This window comes from Phasianus colchicus, chromosome 8, assembly GCF_987193195.1.
Source record: "Phasianus colchicus chromosome 8, bPhaCol1.hap1.1, whole genome shotgun sequence".
NCBI lineage: Eukaryota > Metazoa > Chordata > Aves > Galliformes > Phasianidae > Phasianus > Phasianus colchicus.
The window spans coordinates 27270436-27291370 of NC_143443.1; the positions used below are offsets into that span (position 1 = coordinate 27270436).

The following is a 20935-nucleotide window of genomic DNA, read 5'->3' on the forward strand; positions in this document are numbered from 1 at the left end:
GGTCACTCGAAGAGGAATAATTACAGAGTGATCAGAAGATTTCTTTGAAAAGATTGTGCTAGACCTTCTGTGTGGTTTGTGTGAGAACAGAAATCAGTTTTGCTCCTAGGGTGGGCTAACAAAATGTATTGTGTTTTTGCAGCTACTTCTATCTTTGCCCCAAAAGATGCACACATCACCTTGCCGTGCTCTCAGTCTGTTGAAGGTCATTGCCTAGAAACCAGATCTTGGAGTTGTTAGAAGTACAACACACTGCTGCACCATTTGACCAATTGCAAAAGTTTAGTTTTGAACACTAATGAGTCTTTGCTTATCTCCTCTCTTAGTGCTACCAGTTGTTAAATAATCAGTTTGTCTTTGATTGTCCTGTATGTGCTTTTATAAACTTATTTGTATTATTTTGAGTGGTATTTTATTTGTACTCAAATGTTTTGTATCAGAACACAGAGTTACTAAATAATTAGAGAAATACTTTTTCACCCTTTGTGTAGAGTTCGTACTGTGGATTTGTGATCCACAGTAATTCTTATTTGTTTTGAATATAGTAATTTGTGCCTGTCAGCAGAGGGACTGGTTTGTTGTTTTAAATTGCTGACTTTTGTTTTTCTTGGCGTACTCCCCAATACAAATTGAACTTCTAATAAAATTCTATTTGTATGACATTTCAGTCTGGGTAGGTGCTCTGTGTTGCTTAACAGTACAGTTTGGGGTCCCCAAGATAAAAGCTGACTGAATGCCAAGATTTTAGCGGAGCTTGTATGTGCAGATAACAAAGGTAATCCACGTTCCTCGGGTCTGTAAATCAAACAAAGAAGAAATATGCATGCACTCCATTCTCTTTGAGATAGTGGACTGGTAGTTCCTTCTTAATAACAATAGGGAATATCTGACCCCTGAAAACAGTGGAGAACTGACACAAGGGATACTCCTATGTGAAATTAGAACGATTAGAAGATTCTTAGTAAAATACAGAATGCTTCTCTCCACCCTTAACAGATAATGTCTAAATAAATTATTCAGTGGATCTAGTTTGTGGCAATATCTACTCTTAAGGGTTTTTGTCTATTTAGGACATAGTTCAGATTATTATAGAACTGAAATTAGATCCATAATACAGTGGAATAGGAAACCCAGCCACTGTATCTTGGCTGTATTTTTCAGGCTGATATAGATAAATATGTTCTCTTCAATGGCCATCTATGACCTATCATTTTGGAAAGCAAATAGTGGTTGCTAATGATCTCTTGCAAGTATTTTTTCCAAAATAAAAATAGATACTAAAATAATTTCTGGAGTTAATGCCTCTGTGTTGCTCTTTTGGACAAATGCAGGACAGGGTTCTCCCAGGGTGATGGCCATCCAAGGCATGAACTTAGTCTTGAAGACTTCCTGATGGTTGAAATGTGTTACTCTCAGGGTGAATGATGTACACTTTGATACTTGGAAATTCTCAGGATATCTTTGGCTGTCAAATAACTTTTTATAGACATATGTGTTCATTAATGTCTTACACATTTACTTACAAGTATCTCTTGAAAGACCCTAATTCTTGCTGGTTTCTCTCAACTCTGTAGATTTATTGATCTCTTTGATGCTGTGAACTTGCATTATTTTATGCCTTGCAGAATCCAGGTAAATAAGTAAAGCCAGAGATAGTTCATCATATAGTGTATCTGAGATCAATTGGAAAATTGTATTTTGCATTTTTTTCTCGATCTTTCAGAACAAAATGCATTTTACCTGTTGAGTACTTACTGTCTTGGAATTGAAATTGCCCCATCTCTTGCAGAAAGCTTTCGCAACTCTATCATGAAATACTTCCAACATACAAATTGATAATCAGTAGATTTTAAAGAGAATACTGATAGATTTTTCATAATCTTGCTACTAATAAATGACCTATTGTGGCCAAAGTGAATAGTTCTTTGAATGCTGTAAGTCATACATTGTTTGGTTTATATACCTCAATTGCATCATTTGGTTTATATATCTTCATTTAATAAAGGAAAAAAGTGGATAGTAATCTAACAGTCACCTGAGCTTTTTCTCTGGTGCCACTTCTCTTGAAACTTTTAAACATGTTATGATCCTGGTTATAATGGCAAATGTTTTCCTACAAAACCATGAAGTCACCTGTGGTAGCAATGAGTAACATAGCTCTGAGTCCAGTGACAATGGATAAATAACAATGGTGGCATGGGCTGTGAGAGAGAACAGGTCTTGTTTGTTGTATGGCATTTTGTACTGGGTGGGAGTTGGGAAGGAAGGTACCAACAGGCAGTGGGAAAATGACTGTCCATAAGAGAAACAGAAGATGTTTCATCGCACTTTGTGATGCATAGTGATAAGTTTTGCACTGGAGAAAGGGTGACAAATTGGAGAAAAAAGGTACAAACTGTGAAAGGTGTAAGACTCATGAAAGACAGAAAGAAAGGAATGATGGGGGACATCACCTGACTGTTTGGGAGAAGTGATTGCTCTCATTCTCTGTAACTTTCTGTGAGTGTATTTTGAGGTTGAAATTTTAACCTGAAATTATGAAATAAATTCTGGCTATCTGTGAATGCTTTGGAATAAAAGATATTCAGATCTGTTACATAAGTGGATTTTTTTTTTTTCCTTCCATTTCATCCATTCTTTCTGTGTAGGTATTGTATGTCTGGTTCATGAATTGGAGTTGGAAATATTATGTTTGCCATATGCTATCTAACTTTGTTTTCTTTGCATCAGATCATCTTTATTTGATGTGAACAGCTTTGTTATACCAGAAGTTTCTAAACTGTGCCATACAAGAACAGCTGGTGGGGTGGAGGGACAGATGTTTGGTCAAATGGTATTGGGGCTTCCTTGCAGTTCAAAGGAGCTGTGTAGATATGTAATGTGACTGTAGAGTACAGTTCTGTTTTCTAATCTGAGTAATTTGAATATTTGCCAAAGTTTATGTAGAGATTGGGAGAGCAACTGACAAGTATGAACATGAACTGGAAATTGATTCTTTCGAGAATCTTTCTCTTATTGTGGAATTTACCCTGGAAAGCTGTTTGATAACTGCTGAATTAAACTCATATTGCTTAAATGGTGGTAAAAGGAAGAGATTTTACAATATTCTGTGATATTAATTGTATTTAACATTTGAAATGTTACCTTCTTTCTTTGGAGTTTCACTTTGGTTTTGTACAAATTAGAATTGCTTTGGAATTTAATCTTTGGCCTGGTATTGACATCTGAACATCTTTAATCCTGTAAATGAATGTGTATTCAGCTGCTACTTAAATAAAAGAAGTATTATGTAATTGGTAGCCATCAAAATTTAATAGGTGTGAGGATCTAGATGTATCTTATACTGTGGAAGTCTCTAAACTGCTGGTCATCAGTAGGTGCTACCAGCACCTACTGAAACGAGAACCATGCCATATCTGCTCTGTTCCTTAAGATTTCCCTTTGTTGTATGTTAATGGTCACTGTAGGAGGCAGTATAAGTTCTGGACTAATTGAAGTTGTGACTGATATGGCAGTCTTTGTGCAGTCTATGCTCACAGTAAGGTAAGATTTTCCTTAAGATTCACACTACATTGTTATGGCAGTGAAAATCTAGGCATCTATAAACAAGATTAGTAGAAATGTGTAAGTATTGTTGGTGACAACATATGTACAGGGACAAAATAGAACTTCACACTGTATTTTTTTTTTTTTAGTTTGGACATCAGTATTTACTGGGAAATGCCAGTATCAGTGTTTCTGATTCCTTTTATTCTATGTTGGTCCATTCATAGGCAGCATTTCTGATCATGATACAGTTAAGGGGAAAAATAACAAGTTAGCTGAAGCCTGTCAGAAAGACACGTTAAATGTCAAATACTTTGCAAATAACAATATTTTATATAAATATACTGCCTTTCTGTTATACTGTGTTGAATGGCTTAAGACTTAGCTTTTGAAGTAATGAAGCAAATGGTGTGGAGTTGGGATGGGAATTTTTGATGCAGATGTGTGCATAAAATATTTTTCATTCATTTTATACATATTAAGAAATGAATATTGGTTATAAGTATTCAGACTGAATGAAGGAGAATGGAGAACTCAAATGAGGAGGCAGTATAAAAAGGAGGACTTCAGATAGATAAATTATAGGTAGCAGATTAGTTACTGACTTTTATCTCAGGTAGTGTAAAGCAAGAACTGCTAATCATCATCTTGTGATAAAACTAGAAAACGCCATGTCTGAATATTGGACTAGTATTTTATCATATTAGCTATTGATTTAACACAGCATGAAACAACTGGTTCTGTCCCAGTAGCTCTTGGTGGTCCTCCAATCTGCTGCAAACTTCAAAGCCTAATTGTGACCACTTAACTATTAAAATTATTAAGATCAGACAATTTTTTTTCAAACAAGGCAATGTGTCTGTGGGTAAGTATACATGAACTGGGAGAAAGGAGAGGAATTCCAGCTAAATAACATCAGTGTAAAAGTGGTAAAGTCACAAAACACGGAAAACAAAAATACAAAAATCAGATTTGCCTGGCCCATGTTATACACCAAGTATTTTTCATTTTCCTTTTCACTAATCTGTAGTTTGAGCTAATGTGCTTATGGTCCAAAATGCTTGTACTGAAATACACAAATTGAGCAACATGTGGATATATTTGTATGCAAGCCACCTTAATTATTATGTTTTTCTATTTAATTTCTCTTACATCAAGCATTATTTTATTTTGTATTTAATGACAATGTCAGAAATTATCTTCTGTTACTTTCATCGAACAGACTATTATTAGGTTTATATTCACTGTGATTAAGACCTTAAGAACTCAAATGATGTTTTCTCAAAATGTGTCTACTGCTATATGTATGTATATCTCAGTAATGTGTATGCTCAGTGAAAAAAAGGACAGTGCCTAAAAATAGCTTTTTATGCAATAAAAAGTATTTTTGGAAAGACCTGCTTAAGATTCCTAAGTTTAAAATAGGTCCTATCAGAGTGGCACAAATTTAGGTGGGGCGATTCAGCTGCCTTGGGAACTTCATTCATCTGCTTTGCCCTAATTCTAAGTATCCAAAATCTGTCTTTATGGTTTCCTTTTGTTTTTCTTTTTTTTCACTCTTTGAGTTCTCAGTGGCCAAAATACGTACTTTATTAATAGAACTGAGCTCTGTAGCAAAATTGTACTTTTAACAAAAGAGCCTAAAAGATAAAACGTCAACTGTCCTAGGCTTTACCCACTGCTAGATACCCAAGGACTGGAAGAGCTGAGGATGATGGCTGTAGCGTCAAGAATAGCAGTTTCTTCATCCCAATTACAGGTTTCTGTTACAGTTAATGATCTTTTTAGCATCTAATCAGAGAGTGTGGCTACAGGCTGATAAGGACAATGAAGTAACTAATGGAGGAAGTATCACTTGGATACTTCTTTTTGGAAAGGGAAGAAGCTGGTGCAATGTACCTGTAGATGTCTTATTAGTGTTGGCAGCAGAAACTTAGGCTCCAGGTGGAAATACTGGCTGAAACAAAGGTATTTTGTGAACATTTCGTGTTTTGTTTATTTGAGATTCTTATCATGCTTTCCAATAGCATGAGCTAATTAGTTCTTTTCCTCCCTAACTTTCTTCTTGCTGCCTCGCTGTGGGAGCGCTCTTTTTGAAGGTTTGCCCTTACAGCATAGATGTCCTGTCCACTTGAAGAATGGCTCCACAATTTCAAATTCTCTGTTCATGTGTTTGTTGTTCCAAAGCACTGAAGCTTATCTTCATTTTCCAAGATTTAGGAAACATCTTTTGTAATAAGGGGCCTACTACAAAGCAAAAAGTCTGTGGAGCACAAGGCAGTCTGAAGTACGTGATGCTGATGTGTAGTTGCTACTTGTCCTCTAAATAGCATTTGTTGGTAAATGATTTGGTGGAATTGCATGGTGATAGGCATAGAAAGAAAGAAGGAAATGAGAAAGCTTGTGAAGGTAAGTTAGTTTTCAAACTGTTGAGTTGAGGAGAAAGGGTTTTCTTCCCTCTCCAGTCTTCCTCTCGTTTTCTTCCAGTGTTGCTGGTTGAAGTGGCTGTGGTAAAAAAGGGTCTGCAAGTTGTGCAAAACCTTTGTCAAAAATTAGGCATACATATGCCAACGATTGCTGTACATATCAAGACAAACTGTGATCACACAAGTCAAATTTAAGCACAGAGGGAGTGCCTAGCAGTACTTCTGATGTTTCAGAAAGGTGAGTCTGATCAGTAATGAACCCAAGTGATCCTGAACACCATTTACAGGAATTTCTATTAACTAAATAGGCAAGATGATTAACTTAGTCAGCTCCATAGATGTATAGAGATAGTTCTCAGAATGATTTACTATAGTTTAATGATGGTCACTTGGAGAAATCAATAGAAAGGAGTTATATGAAATTAGAGTACTGAAAAGCATATTAGAGGAACACACTAGCAAACATAGGTAAGAGTAGATGGTATGTTATATACAAGTGGGCAGAGCGAAAAGCAGGTGTCACTACTTTGACTGAAAGAGAAGTTATAGTTAAATTTGCTGTACTTTTTAGTTACTTTCATACATTAACTGATGCTGGACTCTTTTTTTTTTTTTTTTTTTTTTTTCCACTTTTGGAGGTGATGGCACACAGGTAAGAATGTAAACAAACTGTTACACGGAACAGCCTTGGAGAAGCTGAATTCTGATAAAGAATGAATTAGTGTATGCATAGATGTGTAGGGACCAAGATTTAGTAAGAAGATGTTGTAGATCAAACAGGAGAAAGATGAATTATTTTCGTTTGTAAAAAATATATATTGTCATGAAGATTGGGCTAATGGGAATTATTTATTGTTGTATCTGGAGAGCGTTGTCCAAGCCCAAGCACTCCTTATCTGAAATTTTCTGATCTCTGGTTTGTAACTGTAGTATTTCTTTACACTGGGTCATTTCATATCACTCTTCTGATGTTTTCTGGTTAAATTGGAAGTATTGGTCGGGAATTTTTGAACATCATCTAAAAAAAACATAAGGGTGACCAGGACGTTTATTTCCAGTCTCCTGAATTTTGAAAAATCTTTTCTTGTCTGGATTATGAAGTTTAAAAGGCAGAACTCAACTAAATATGAGCTGGTTTCAACAATACAAATTGTCTTTTCAAAACAGAAATCATCCACTGTTACTCCTTTAACACAAGCAGTGAGTTACAATTCCCTCCCAGGTCACCCTAGCCTTCCTAACCACAACTCATGCAATCACACAGGCTGCTTAAGCATCAGCAACATTGGTGACACACATGGTCCACTAGATTAGACACTCCATTTTTCCTCTATCAGCGTTTACTGTTGGTATGATCAACAACATTCATGTTGTATGCTCATCGAGTTTTGCTTAACCCTCCTCTCTGCCCTCACCCCATAATGAAACTAAAAGTGTTTGGTGAAGATTAGTGAAGATTTATGGACCCTTATTGGACTTCTATTTAAAATGTCTCATAGTATCCCTGTACTAGTTTCAAATTAGCACTTGACGTTTGATTTGTCCCTGTTGTTGGAGGAAAACTACATTTGTCAGAGTGGCAGAATAGGGGTTTTAAGTTGTATTTTCTCTTTCGCAGTTCCCTGCAATCTTTTTTTTTGTGTGCTGTAAGAGAGAGAAGACAAGAGTGAGTGCCTTAGCCATTGACTTTTGCCAGCTGACATGTGCTGCTGTACTGATGCTTCCAGTCAAATGTTTCATAAGTTTTGCAAGATAGTTTACCTCCTTTAGGCCAGAAATACATTTGTTGTTTTATAGCCATAAGGAAATGCTTAAAATTCCAGCATTACATCGTGTCATATATTGACTCTATGTAATCAGTTTCCTGCTTCTTATCCGCCATGAATAAAAACTAGGCTATTTAGGAACAGGAGAACACCCTTCTAATGTCAATGTGAAGTGTCTTATCTGTTGTTTCTGTATCATCCTTACAGAGAAACACAGAAGTTTTGAAAACAGAAATTTGAGCACGGTTTTTAAGCAATTTCAGTTATTTTGTTTCTGAACAAGTGTGTGCACATTGTGTTGTTGGTCAAATAAAAGCTTTAAGACTGTTAGACAAGCTTACTTTTCTTCTAAATTTTGAAACTATCTTTTCCATTTCTGCCCAGCAAAAATTACTTAAGGTGTCTCGTCAGTGAGGTAAAGGTCTACAATCTGCAGTACCTCACAGTCCCTTTGGAGACCAGGTCACTTTTCATCTTGTTTTAACAAAAGCAGTGGTAAAAGTGACCACTCTCAAAGAGCACAAAACCAAATACAGTGGCATAATGCATTCCTAGGAATTACTTCTGGTTATTCTAATCTTATGTATTTATTTACATCTAGAACAGGACCAAACTCTGAAATGGATGCTGGAAGATTAATATTATTTTTTTAAAACCATGTGTATACAGTAGGAAATTCTAAAGAAAACAGATGTTTGTAGGTAAATAAGGCCTTTTGTTTGTTTACACTTTTTACAGAAAACTCTTTTTAATCCATTCTTAAAACACTGAGGCTGAGAAATGGGGAGGTTTGTTGGGCCTTTTGTCTGAAATGCACCTCAGTTTAGTTGTCTGCTCAGGGGGCTGCTTAGCATTTAGGAGGAATGCTATTCTTCAGTTCAGGTATGAAAATACACTTTATATCAATTATTTGCCTGATTGCTGAAAGTGTGTTGGAGTAAAGGGGCATTGGCTAGTTGTGGCCGTCGCTAATGGGAACATTTCAGAATATGGATGAGTAATTAAAGTATAGAATGCGGAAAATTAGGCCAAAATTGAATGGAAATGAATAAGTATGCGCTGTGTTGTACAGATGTTGGAAACAGATTATTTTGGATACCTCTTTCCATCTACATCTTATTTGGTTACCGTGTAAAAATTGGTCATACACCATGTAGATTGTTTCTCTTCCCATCGCCTTTTCTGTTTTTATGTTGTGATGTATCTGTATAGGTAGTAATTTAGCAAAATATCCTGTCTGCCAGGTGTGGGAACTAGCTGATTGTATTGTAATACCAGATCATTACTTAATTCATATGCAACCTAGCCTAGCACATGGAAAGCATTATAAATCTATTTACAGTGTGGCTGGTCTGATGATAACATTGTATTAAATTCCCAGGTGAGGCAATTTAAGCAATTGCTTTGCCATGTGTAGGCCGTGGAAATTAACTTCTCATATGCTTTAGTAATAGACGAACTTCATTGTTACACTCAGATTAGTAGTGTAGCAGAATTCTCAGTCTGGTTACATGTACCCTGCTTCACATGTAGAATCATACAGGGGGGTGGTGCTGCAGATCACAGTTCTTAATTAGTTTAAGCTGAGTTAATTCATTTCAGTTCTAATTTAGCTGTGCTTGCCCATGAACACATTCAGTTCTATTGGGAAATGTTAAGGCTTGGGTCAAGTAGACGGATTGTTTAAAGCCAAATTGCCAGACAGAACTGAGCAAGTGTATCTGTTTGAACAGGGCTTTAAGAAAATCACCCAATCAGTATGCAAAAATCCTGTTCATAAACCAAGAGAGATCTGCCTGGAATCAGAAATTCTTCCTTGTCAGAAGGTCTGGATACTGTAGTACATTTAAAACAGTCCCTGAAACTTTATCTGTCTTGAAGTTTTATAGAAAGTAGCTTAACCCTTTTGTGGTGGTGTGTTCGTGTGCATGCTGGCTTTGAATGGGAATGTGTAGACAGAGGTAAAAGCGCTTGTGTGCTTAGGCTTCTGGTGCATGTATACACAAGAAAATACAAAATACAAGGAAAACTTCTCTGTGTGACAGATTTTTACAGAAGAAAAACTGCACATAGAAGCTATAACCTATACTGAGCTGCCCAGAAGTGCCGTGGATTACAAACTCTGTAAAGCTTCTGTCTTTTCTAGAAGCATACATATAAAGTACCAGTAGACAGTGGTAACTGACAACTAAGACTAAAAATGTTGACAATTTCTTGATTTGCCTGGTTAGCTTATGTATAGAAGTCATTAACTATTTATAAAATGCATTATGAATTGGGTTCCTTCAAACTGTAGCAGTGTGTGACATTTCCAGCTCAAACTATCATTCTTGCATTTGGCTAAAGTACATATTTATAAACAGCTGTTAGTTATGAACTAAAAAAAAAATCTAAAGCTCACTTTATTGCCAAGTTTGGATGAACAATTTCATTGTCACTATTTTTGAAAGCTACGCTTGAAAGTGTTGCCAGTGTTACCTTAATAAAAGTAAGAATAGTAATTGAAGATATGAATGTATTGATATTTTGGGCAAATTCTGAAAGAACAAATGAACACTTTAGTTCAAAGGCTTTTCCTTTTATATTATTGATTCATTTAGTAGTGAAACTGTGATCAAAAGTAATATCAAATTATTTATTGATTATTCCAAAGAGTTACACCTAATTGTAGTCAAAGGGTTATTTCTTTTAATATAATTGCTGATTTTCTGATCATGACAGATTATTGCAATAAAGGAACAATGATACAAATATATTTATTAAGCTCAGTCGCGTTGATATAAAGGATTATAAAAGGCCTTTAGAAACTGCATTGCTGTTACCATTTATTTCTTTCTCATGAAGAGTATTCTTTTTCCTTTCCTTCATGCGGTCTGTTGTGAATGAGAATATCAGCCACTTAAATCTTTCAAATAAATGATGTGTAACCAAGGACCATCTCAGTCTCCAATATAATTAGGCAAGTTGTTCACTGGAGAACAAGCTCATGAAGCATCATGCTCCACATCTTAGTCTAATAATGACAAATAAATGTAACAGGAGCAGAATCAATTGGGCTGAGTAATTTTATAGAAGTGGCAGAGACTGTACAGTTGAGGTACTGGACCTCAAGTGGGGAGACTGAATCTTAATCAGAAAAGAAGAGTAGATATTTATTGGTATATATTTGTAATTTCCTTTCTTGTTTGATGTATATCAAATAAAAATAGGAAAATAATGTAATTGAGCAATCTATGCCAATTTGTTGGCTTTTTGGTGAAAAAAGAGAAAAACAAAACCTATCTCCATATGATATTCTTACATGCTGTGGAGTGTTTTAGTCCCCCATAGTGATGAAATGAATAATTTAAACAGGCAGCTCTGATACCACAGCCTGTTTAAAGGTTCTCATTTCCTTTAATGCTGTAGAGTACTTTTAGCTTGGTTAGTATGAAACTGTGACGGCTGAGATCTCCAAAAGATTTGGCATAATTCATCTCTTGTAGTTGGACCATGGTATGCTTTGTCCTTGCGAGGTACAGCTGTTAGCTTTAGTATATAATCTAGATCTGAGCACTAGCAACTGAATCACAAACTGGTAAGCATTGTTGTGGTGAAGGTGTAATGAAGGATGAACTATGCAAGATCAAAAGCTAAAATGTGTTGCTCTCAGATGACCAATGCAAGACTACTCAACTGCTAGTTTCCTGGTAGAAGAGATGTTCTGTTTCCCCACTTCCTTGTCACAAAGATAATGAATTTCCCTGTGCTCAGTATCATTTCTAATGGGTTGTTTCCTGTGCTTTGGTCTCAGAAATCAGAAAATTTTAGCACAACTGTCTGATTAGGGAAGGTTTGAGGGGGGGATTTCTTTGTGCTGAGTTCCTACTGGTAGTGACTTCCATGGTAGAGTGGGAGTGAAGCTTACAACAACTAAAAAGAGCCCAGAAGCCCAGTTCTGGCTGCCTCTGGACTTCTTCCCATGATGGAGAGTAAGACTGATCATACCCACACTCAAATATGAAAATATTTTATACAATATCTTAAAAATACTTTATTTCAGTGGTGAATGCAGGAGTGTTAGCTAGGTATCTGGTAATCAACTGACAGAGAAATTAAAAGCCGGACTAACGTTCTTATTATGGACTTTCCCACTTGTCCATTAAATGCTGTGCTGCCTTGGTAATCTTCAGTCATTTGCTCAGTTGCTCACCACTTGCTCTAGTTAAGAGTTAATATAGAGATTGGCTCCTGAGAAAATCTGATGCTCATCAGTTGTGATCTGTGACCTGAACTGATAAGTGGCCATCGCAGGTTTTGGTGTTCCCATGATCCACTGTAAGCTGGTGTTTCCTTGTACTGCGGTTTCCTAACCCATATTTTACGACTTGATTTCTGGTAGTTTCCGTGGAGCTCTTAGCAATAAAGGAAAAAGTTGATCATTTTCTACATCTGTAATTTCAACCAGTTATGTCAAATGTCTGTTGTTCATAGTTCTTTGTCTTTTTCTTTTTTTCTCTTTGTTTTTTTGGTAAATAGAAAAGGAATTCTCCTTTCCTATGTAATGGCATCACTGCAGTATTACTAGCAAGTCTTCCTTGGGAAAATTACTTTTGTTCCTACACGTTCCTTAAATGCTTCTGATGCGAGTTTATATTATTATTAGATTATTAGAACTTGGGTCACACATGATTTGTCTTGAGCTTCATTTAAGCTGCTTTCATTTAAATGAAATGGAATATATTGAAGATGTGACTCTCTTAGAAATTGTAAGCTTTTGCCATGCAGATTTATCAAAATACAGCTGTTGATGAACTTTTTTATAACTTTTAATTGCAGGGTGGTTTTTTTTTGTTGTTTTTTTTTGTTTGTTTGTTTTTTAAATCAAATAGGTATCCATTAGGGGGCTCTCGAGGTTTAAGATGATCAGTCTTGATACCAATGGCTTTGGAGCTTTACTTCCTAACCCTTTTTTCTTTTTGTTTTACAGAAAAGGTCACGGATCGCCTACAGTGATGAGGTGCGGAATGAGCTCCTAGGGGATGACGGGAATTCCTCAGAGAACCAGGTAGGATGCTAATCAAGAAGCCCTAGTGGGTGGCTGGAGGGTGAAGGAGGTCACTGGCACACTGGGCTTCTCAAGCTGCTCCTTAACAGCATTAGCAACAACTCATGTGGAAGTGATACTGTTTAATGCAAAGCTGGGGTCTTAATCAACTTCAAAATGTTTCTTGGAGATCTTACATTTAACCCTTTAACTTGTGATCACTGTCTGCTATCTTAAAAAAAATCTTTTCTTCTCTTTTCTTTATTATTTAGTACTTTAGAAATAACTTGAAACACGCTGTTTGCCGACAAAGCCAAGGTCTTCACCTCAAACACATGTAAAAGGAATAAAAAAAGTACATAATGCTGCTTTGATAATAATGCAGTATAATTAAATCAACACTGTCAGGCAAAACAAATGGAAACACACTCTCAGACTTAGGCTGTACACCACTTTGTTTCCTTGTATGATTCCTTCCCTAAACAGACTTTTTCTCCTATACCAAAAACAGAAGTTGTGCTTATGAAAGCATGTTTTCATGATGTATGTTGTGCTAGAATACAGAGAGCTATCCAACTCTTAATGATGGAAAGCATGATAATCCTCAGGTTTTCATGATATCTTGTACTCATGTTGCTTTGAACACTACAGTGAAGGTCTTACTTTCTAAAGGGAACTTTATATTCAGAGTAATTTGACCCAGCTGTTAATATTTCTTTTGGAGCTGAACTTGTTTGACAAGCTCTGTCTGAAAGCTGGATGTTTCTTTTATGAAAAATCAGTTCAGCTGTAATCAAAATTGTGCATTTTGAGTGAGAAATTTGTTGAAAGTTTTCTTCAATAGCATTTCTGATAAGATAGAATTTTAATTATTTTTGTACTGAAAGTAAAGCTTTTTAAAATACTTACTGCTTCAATATTAAGTAAGGAAAGAGAGCAGAACCACGTTCTGAAATTATTATATCTTCCATCTAATATATAAGCTCAGTAAGGGTAGACAAAAGTTAGACTTGGAGACTTATTCTAATAAAATGGATAAGCATACACCCCTTAAGCCCCAGCGTTATACAGTATTTTGAAAGTGCTGTGTAAATGTTAAACTCTGTGGGAGATTGTAATACATATGTTAATTAATTATACACAGGATACAATTTATCTGGAGAACTTATTGCATAGCAGATGTAATATCTATGTTTAGAGTTAAATGTAGAAGGTATTTATATTTTTATATATAGCAAGAAAGTGTTCCAAAATTTAAATAATAGGAAGACTTTTTTTTTTTTATCCCTAAATAATGAATTTGCAGAAAGGAGAATTTGAGGGAAGAGTTTGACAGTCTGTGTGTCATGAACTTAAACTCTGTACTATAGAAGTGTTAAAATTCTAATTTTATTTCTTTTAAGGTGCTGCTATTTTTACATTTCAAGAAAAAAAAATGTGTGAATTCAGACATAAAAGGGCAATTGTGATAAGAAGCTTCACTTTTAACAGAATATCTTATGTGTAGGGAAGAGATAAAATATTTTATTTTCACTTTTTAAGGAATGGTTAAATAACTGGTCCACGTGCACTTTTTGCAAGTTATGATTTCTTTTTGAAATCTGATGGAAGAAACATGGTCTCATCTCAAGGAATCAAATGATAATTACAAACATTTATCAACATGATTTTTTTTTTTTCATCCAATGACCAATTCTTAAATTGAACAAAATTTTTTAGGTTATTAGTGTTTTATTTAGTCTGTTAGGTAAATAAGCTCATTTTTTATGACCCAACTTGAAATTCTTACCCCCATACCTTTGGAAGTTCTGAAATTCTTTGTTTTCTTCCTTGAAAGATACTATGAAATATCATCATAAAGGAAACACTTCTGTTCTTTTAATAATGTGAAGGCCAATGTATCACAAAGATATCATTTCTTGCGTTGTTCCAATAATCAACCACACACTTTTTCTTATGAGATATCATGATTTATATTTGTTCTTATCTTTCATGCTTTTAGTTACAGATACAATCATATAGTACACGAACTTCAGCCTTATATTGACCTTATCTGAATGTGCAGTTATCCAAATCCAGTGTCAGGCTTGGGTATTACTGTACAGTCAGCAACGTGTTACCTCAAAATATCTAGATTAGTAACTCCAGTTCTACTGCATTGTCACTCATTACTATTTTAATAGACTTAGACTAGATGAAGAAAGTATGATCAAGTATTAGTTGTAGCCATATAAAATATTGGAAGGCATCTCAAATTCTTGCTTTAATTTTGTCTGTTGGGAATGCATATAGATAGTCTGACCCTCAAACTATTATTAGAGGATTTTTCCTTCTCAAATAGTTTCAGTTAAATTAGTTAAACTAAAAGATGATGGGCTTTGTTCCCCAGTTCAGTCAGCAAACTTTGCAAAGTGAGAGGAGGCAATCCTTGTGATGGAGGAATCATTGAAGAAAAAATTGTTCCTATAGCAATTCAGAAATGTTGGTAAAATCTGCTAATAGAAATGCTGAATGTCTGGTTACACTTAGATGTTACCCAAGGGAAACAGATATGTGCAGTATATTTAAAGTATGGTCTTTGTCATGATAAAAATTTACATGTTTTTTATGGAAGGAGAAGACAAATAATGTAGAATGGCTGGTATGGAAGTATCTAGAACTACATGAGGCATTGCTGGAAAAATAAACAAATTGATTTGTTTTTTTTAACTCAACTTCTGGTTTTTAGTTGAGTTTTAAAGGCAGTTACAGCCAAGTTAAAAACTGTACTGAACAGGGCAAAATACATAGGTATGAGTTTCCAGTTATTCTCAAAAGAAGAAAGATTGAAGTACAAAATCAGAGTGAAGAATTAGCTAATGATGATTGGTCTTTCCACTTCTTTTTTTTTTTTCCTCTGTGCTATCCATTAGTAGCTGTCATCGTGTGTAGATGACAGTGTCTTAGAATACATTTGCTTTTAGTGATTTTACCAAGATATAACCAATTTTATTAGAGTAATGTTTATAGAAACTCCTTGTAAGAAGTTGTAAGAATCATACAATTCTGCTAATCAAAACTTCTTTTAAAGTAATGGATCTTTGTTTAGTAAGTTAATAATATCAAGCTTAATAAAGTCATTGTTTAGTGTACATTAATTACCTCAGAATTTTATCTGGTGAATATGTTCAAGTGAAGCATATGCAGAGATTCCGAATCAGGAGACAAATCTTCTCCCATCAAGAAATAGCAACAACAAAAAACCCCATCCCCTAAAGCCTGTGTGCATTGGCTTGTTACTTATTTTCCAGAAGTGATCTTAAATGGGCTCTGTTACTTTGAAGTCTTATTTGTCATGCTGGCCAGCAATGATTGTCAAATCCCTTGAAAGTTTTGAGCTTTTCAGTGCAATGATACAGTACTTACAGGTGTGGCTTCCCTTTAATAATCACAGAAATGTTTTCATGTGGTGATTTGTATGCTTGTTAGAAAGCGGATGTTGGGCTAAATCATAAATAACCAAAATAGTCAAGTATGACATTACCAACTTTCTTGAGATATAATACTACCCCTTCCTCTTTTGCAGCTGTGTTCATTAATATGTTGAAGTAAATTTGCATTAGGGTAAACTGCGTGTCCGTATGCACATGCACAGCGTATGTGATTTGTGGTGAACAAATATTTTGTGGCTACTTAATTTCTGACTACAAAGTTCTGATAATATTAGATTTGGGCTTGCTGTGCATAAAGTGTGTCAAACTTCAGCTACAGACCAGGGGGTGAAGTTGGTCAATTTAATTCCCCAAGATCTAAAGAAGGTCGGTATCATTTCATATAGCCCTGGCAGAGCAGATCATTACTAGACACAAATCTGTTCGTTACATGCCGAGGGTTTATAGCAAAATAAATAGACTGTCATCATAAGTTCAGAAAATTGTGTGTTCGACCCACGATAATGTGTAAAGGGCGTTTAATAGAGTTCAGCATTTATTCGTTATCTATATGCGGACAGAGACGGCAAGTAGCGTTATCAGCTTTTTAGAGAAAAAAAAAAAAAAAATTGGGTAGTTTTCTGCATCACGTGGTGTGCGCCTCGCCGGCACACGGGCACACACACACACAGCCTCGGCCGCTCTCTGCGGCGTAGTTTTGATTTTAGTCACAGCAGAAGGCTTAGCCACAAGAGATTCCACTGGTTCAAACCAGCGTAAACCAGATTTTTTTTTTTTTTTTTTTTTTTTTTAGCCTACAAAGGACCAGATTACCTCTTGTATCGAATTCTGTATTGAAAAAAATATGTGTATCTTTGTTTCAAGGATATGCTGATTATCATAACTTAAAATGGTGGCTGTGCGCGGCCCGGTGCTGCTTACCGTTGGGTGGTGAGCGTGATAAAAATACCAGAAAATGTTCAAAAATAGAAAAGTAAAGGTAACACATTTTCATCAAGTGCATTGTTAAATGGGGGAAAAATACATCTTTTGTTGATTTGAATGAATATCTTTCAGCCAATGTTTAAAAAAAAAAAAAAAAGAGGAGAGAAAAAAAAAAAGAGAAAAAGAAAACCCTCTCCCATTACTTAGCTTAGCTGCAAATCCTATGCAGAGCTTAAATTCAGCCATGCAGCACAAACAAGATAGAACATTTTTGTTTGGAACCTATTGAAAAAACAAATGTGCAGCATTTTAAAACTCCGTCTGATTGCTGCAGGGTGGCATGCCCAAATGGGCTCTATTGCGGGAGAGTAGTTTTAAACTTTGGCCCTTTAAGTATCATAGCCAAGTGAAGAATGGTGGCCTCCGAAAGAAAAGATAGCAATGCAGTCAGCTCCCACATCGCCCCTCTCTAAAGGGATGTTTGCCTTTTTGGGGAGAAAAGGAGGGGGAGAGTTGGAGAAAGACCAATTTCTGACAGGCCAAGCAGTTGAATTTAAGCAGCAGTTTGGTGGACAGAGCGGTTTTCTTTATGCCAAATTCTAGCAAAGTTGCGTTATTTCAGCTCGAGTTCCTGCTGTAGTAGCCCCAGTAATTACACGTAGTTGGGTTCATTGTCTGCTTTGGGATGAGGCTGTGTTCAGACCTAGGCGAGCCACATGAAACAATGGAGAGTAATGGAAGTTCCTTTTTTCCTCTTGGGCTGAGGAGACTTTCTGAGTAGTAAACATCCTCAGCTCACACACGTGTTGAAAATGAGTGTTGTGAAACTGTAGGTGAGGTATCAGCACAAACTGAGATAATGATGTAGCTGTTGTAATTTTGAATTCAACTGGAATCGGGGAGAGAACTGTAATTTTTTTCACCAAGAGCCATTCTTGTGCAGACATTTGTTGTGAGTAATCATACTTTTTGTTCCAGTACCAATGATTTATCTCTCTCTGTAAATGGAGAGAGTATTACAGCATAACTCGATATTCAGACTGGATTTTATTTAGTTTTATGGTAAACCTGCCAGAGCAATATTATTAATAGTGTTAGATCGTGTTAATTTGCAAGCGCAGATTGATAAACATAAGTGCAAATACTGTATAAGTATGTACAGATACACTATGTGTGTATACATACACACTCTGTAGTGGTTCAGGAATAAGAGCCTGGAGTGGGTCTTTCCTGAGGGAAACATGTTTTGTGTTGTTCCCTACTCCTTTGTCTATTATTAAATATGCTATGCAGTAAATCATCATTCTGAGCTGCTTATCGAAGCTGCTTTTTTTTTTTTTTTCTCAACAGAAAAAGGGTGTCCATGTGAGGTTCAATAATCAAACTAGATAATATAGTCGCATTCAAATGAAGGTATATAAAAATCGGAGTAGTGGTGACATGCTGTAAAGATGCAGTCATCTATTAATAAGTTAGATCTGCTCGTAAAATAAGAAATCAGTTGTCACAACCAAAATATACAGAAAACATTCTGAAAACTTGTATATACAAAACCACTTCAGCTGTACAGTCTTCGCAGAGAGGAATAGTAAACTTGTTTTTTTTTTCTTTATAATATAGACTTCTATGAAGTCATTCCCCTTTATTTCATGATGGTGTCTTAGATGTGGTTTAAAAGAGAATTTCACACTATTCTCTTTGTTTAATGTGACAGTGTGAGAAAGTGATCTTTATTCGTTCAAAAAACTCTGCATGTAGTCTATGTTTAGGTTCTTTTAATGTGTTTGTCTGTGATTTTTAAATGCTAAACATGTAAACAGATAAATTGTCAATGTTAATTCTGTATCCTGTCACACAACTGATCTTTCTTTCCTGCCATTTCTTTCCTTTTTATCTTTTTTGTGCGCTCATGTTGCAGTTGATAAAATTACGTGAAGAGGTGAGTACTTTCTTGCTTTTTGTTGTCTAGCTTTCCCTTTAAAGCTGAGTTTCTAAATCTGAAGTAGATCTTTTTGTTCATTGTTGCAGGGAAATCTGCACAAAGCAAAAATATTGATTACACTGCTTTAAAATATTCACTGTTGTGCCTCTTTTTTTCCTAATAATTGTATACTTACATAGGAATCTCCAGATCAAACCTTAGAAATTAACATTCTTTGATAGTAGAATTTTTTTTTAAAGGCACTAGAGAAAGAAGGGAAAAAAAGAAAACCTACTATTTGATGTCTGCTAGAATACCATGATCAAATCTGGTACAGTAATAATCTTGTTTGCATCACAAAATCTTTGATAGGGTAAATACATTCGTACACTGGTATTGAAAGTGAAAGCATTGCTTTGGTTAAAACCTGTGCTGAAACACTGGCAGAATTACACAGTATTTCCTTATGCTTTGACTTTGGTGTGAAACACTGAAATGGCTTATGTATTATATAGTGTTTCATATACCCACTGAAAATACAGCACAAGTAGACCCAAGCACACGTATCAATATTTATTATTTATTTGTGTGTGCTGTAGATCTGTAGGTGTAACACTAGAGATCAGTATTCTGGAACACCTTTCTTCCAGTTATAAAATGACTCATAAATATTTAGAGAGAGAACGTCTGTTTTAATGGTCAGTTCCTCAAATGTTTCAGTATATGTTCTGAAATTAATATACTCAGTTCCTTACTGCTGGAGCAAAGCAGGTATCTGAACTGCTTTTTTTTTTTTATTGTCTCTCGATTGCTGCCAAAAATGAGGTCTCAGTAAAGTCAAGATTACTTAGAGGTCGGATTTTTGAAGGGTTTCATGTGGAGAGTTTGAACCAGTGAAGTATTTGAATAAGTATATTTAGAGGCATTTTAACATCACATATTTGTCTGGTATCTTCTTTTTGAAACGTGTATGCCCAGGCATATCAATAATGAATTCTGAGCTCTGCAGAAAAGGATTTGTAAGTTTTAGAAATGGTGATGACAAAGAAATGTAAAGTAACCAGATTAGGGGCAATTACAGGGAATTCTTAGAAACAGTAAGATATTTGTGATATAAAGATTCTTTCACCAGTTGCCTGAATGCTTTATTTTTTCCTTCTTCTTGTGGAGCTGATATTAATATGTTAAAGCTGCAGAGTAACGTGGTGAATAAAAAAATTAAACAAAATAAACATGTAACCGCATGAAAGCCCTCCCACCACTGCTGAGCTCCCCTCCCCAACAGTCCCAGTATTTAAACAGATGACAATATTGTTGCAAGGGTTTGTACAGCCTGATTTCTGAGATTACTTTCAGAAGAACAAGATCCATTTGCTCAACCCTTTAACAACGCTCGCACGTCTGCTCTGTGCTTTTGTAAAGCAATATAGTAGGATCGTTTTTGCTTGCAAACAGAGATTATAGGTTTATAAACGGGAAGATTCCTAATTTGTAGGTTACTCTGAAAATTTAATTAGATATAAAGAACAAAGCTGCTACTTAACTGCTCTTCTTTCTGAAAAAACTGTGAAGGCAAATAAGAAAATTCAGAATGTTATTGCACAGGAATGGGGGCTTAGGAGCTATACTGAACTCAGTCATAGCTTTTGGAGCTTATAATTACTCTATCATTCAGCTGAATTTTTTTGACATTGCTTCTAGTAATTTTCTGCTTTTCCTGGTTAGCCTCAGAAGTTACTTTTTTCCTCTCTCTATTTGGAGAGCAGCAGCAAAGAGGTATAAATAAATTTGTTGTCTAGAACAAAACCGAACAAGTAGAGAGAGAAATAATTTAAAAAAAATTAATTGTTGACATTCCATTCCTTGTACTTAAGGACCCACTACGTGTTGGGTAG

At 35.5% G+C, this 20935-nt stretch overlaps 1 protein-coding gene across 5 annotated transcripts in view; it reads left to right on the top strand.

Annotated features, from left to right (window-relative positions):
* Positions 1 to 20935, top strand: part of VTI1A (vesicle transport through interaction with t-SNAREs 1A) — a 261321-nt gene that overhangs the window by 36758 nt on the left and 203628 nt on the right. For 3 of the 5 annotated variants that reach the window (XM_090145508.1, XM_090145509.1, XM_090145507.1), the window contains exons 4-5: positions 12708 to 12785; positions 19038 to 19058. In XM_090145508.1, coding sequence (XP_090001634.1) covers positions 12708 to 12785; positions 19038 to 19058 — 99 coding nt within the window. The remainder of the gene's footprint in view (positions 1 to 12707; positions 12786 to 19037; positions 19059 to 20935) is intronic. The other 2 variants (XM_031597473.2, XM_031597471.2) reach the window with 1 other exon arrangement.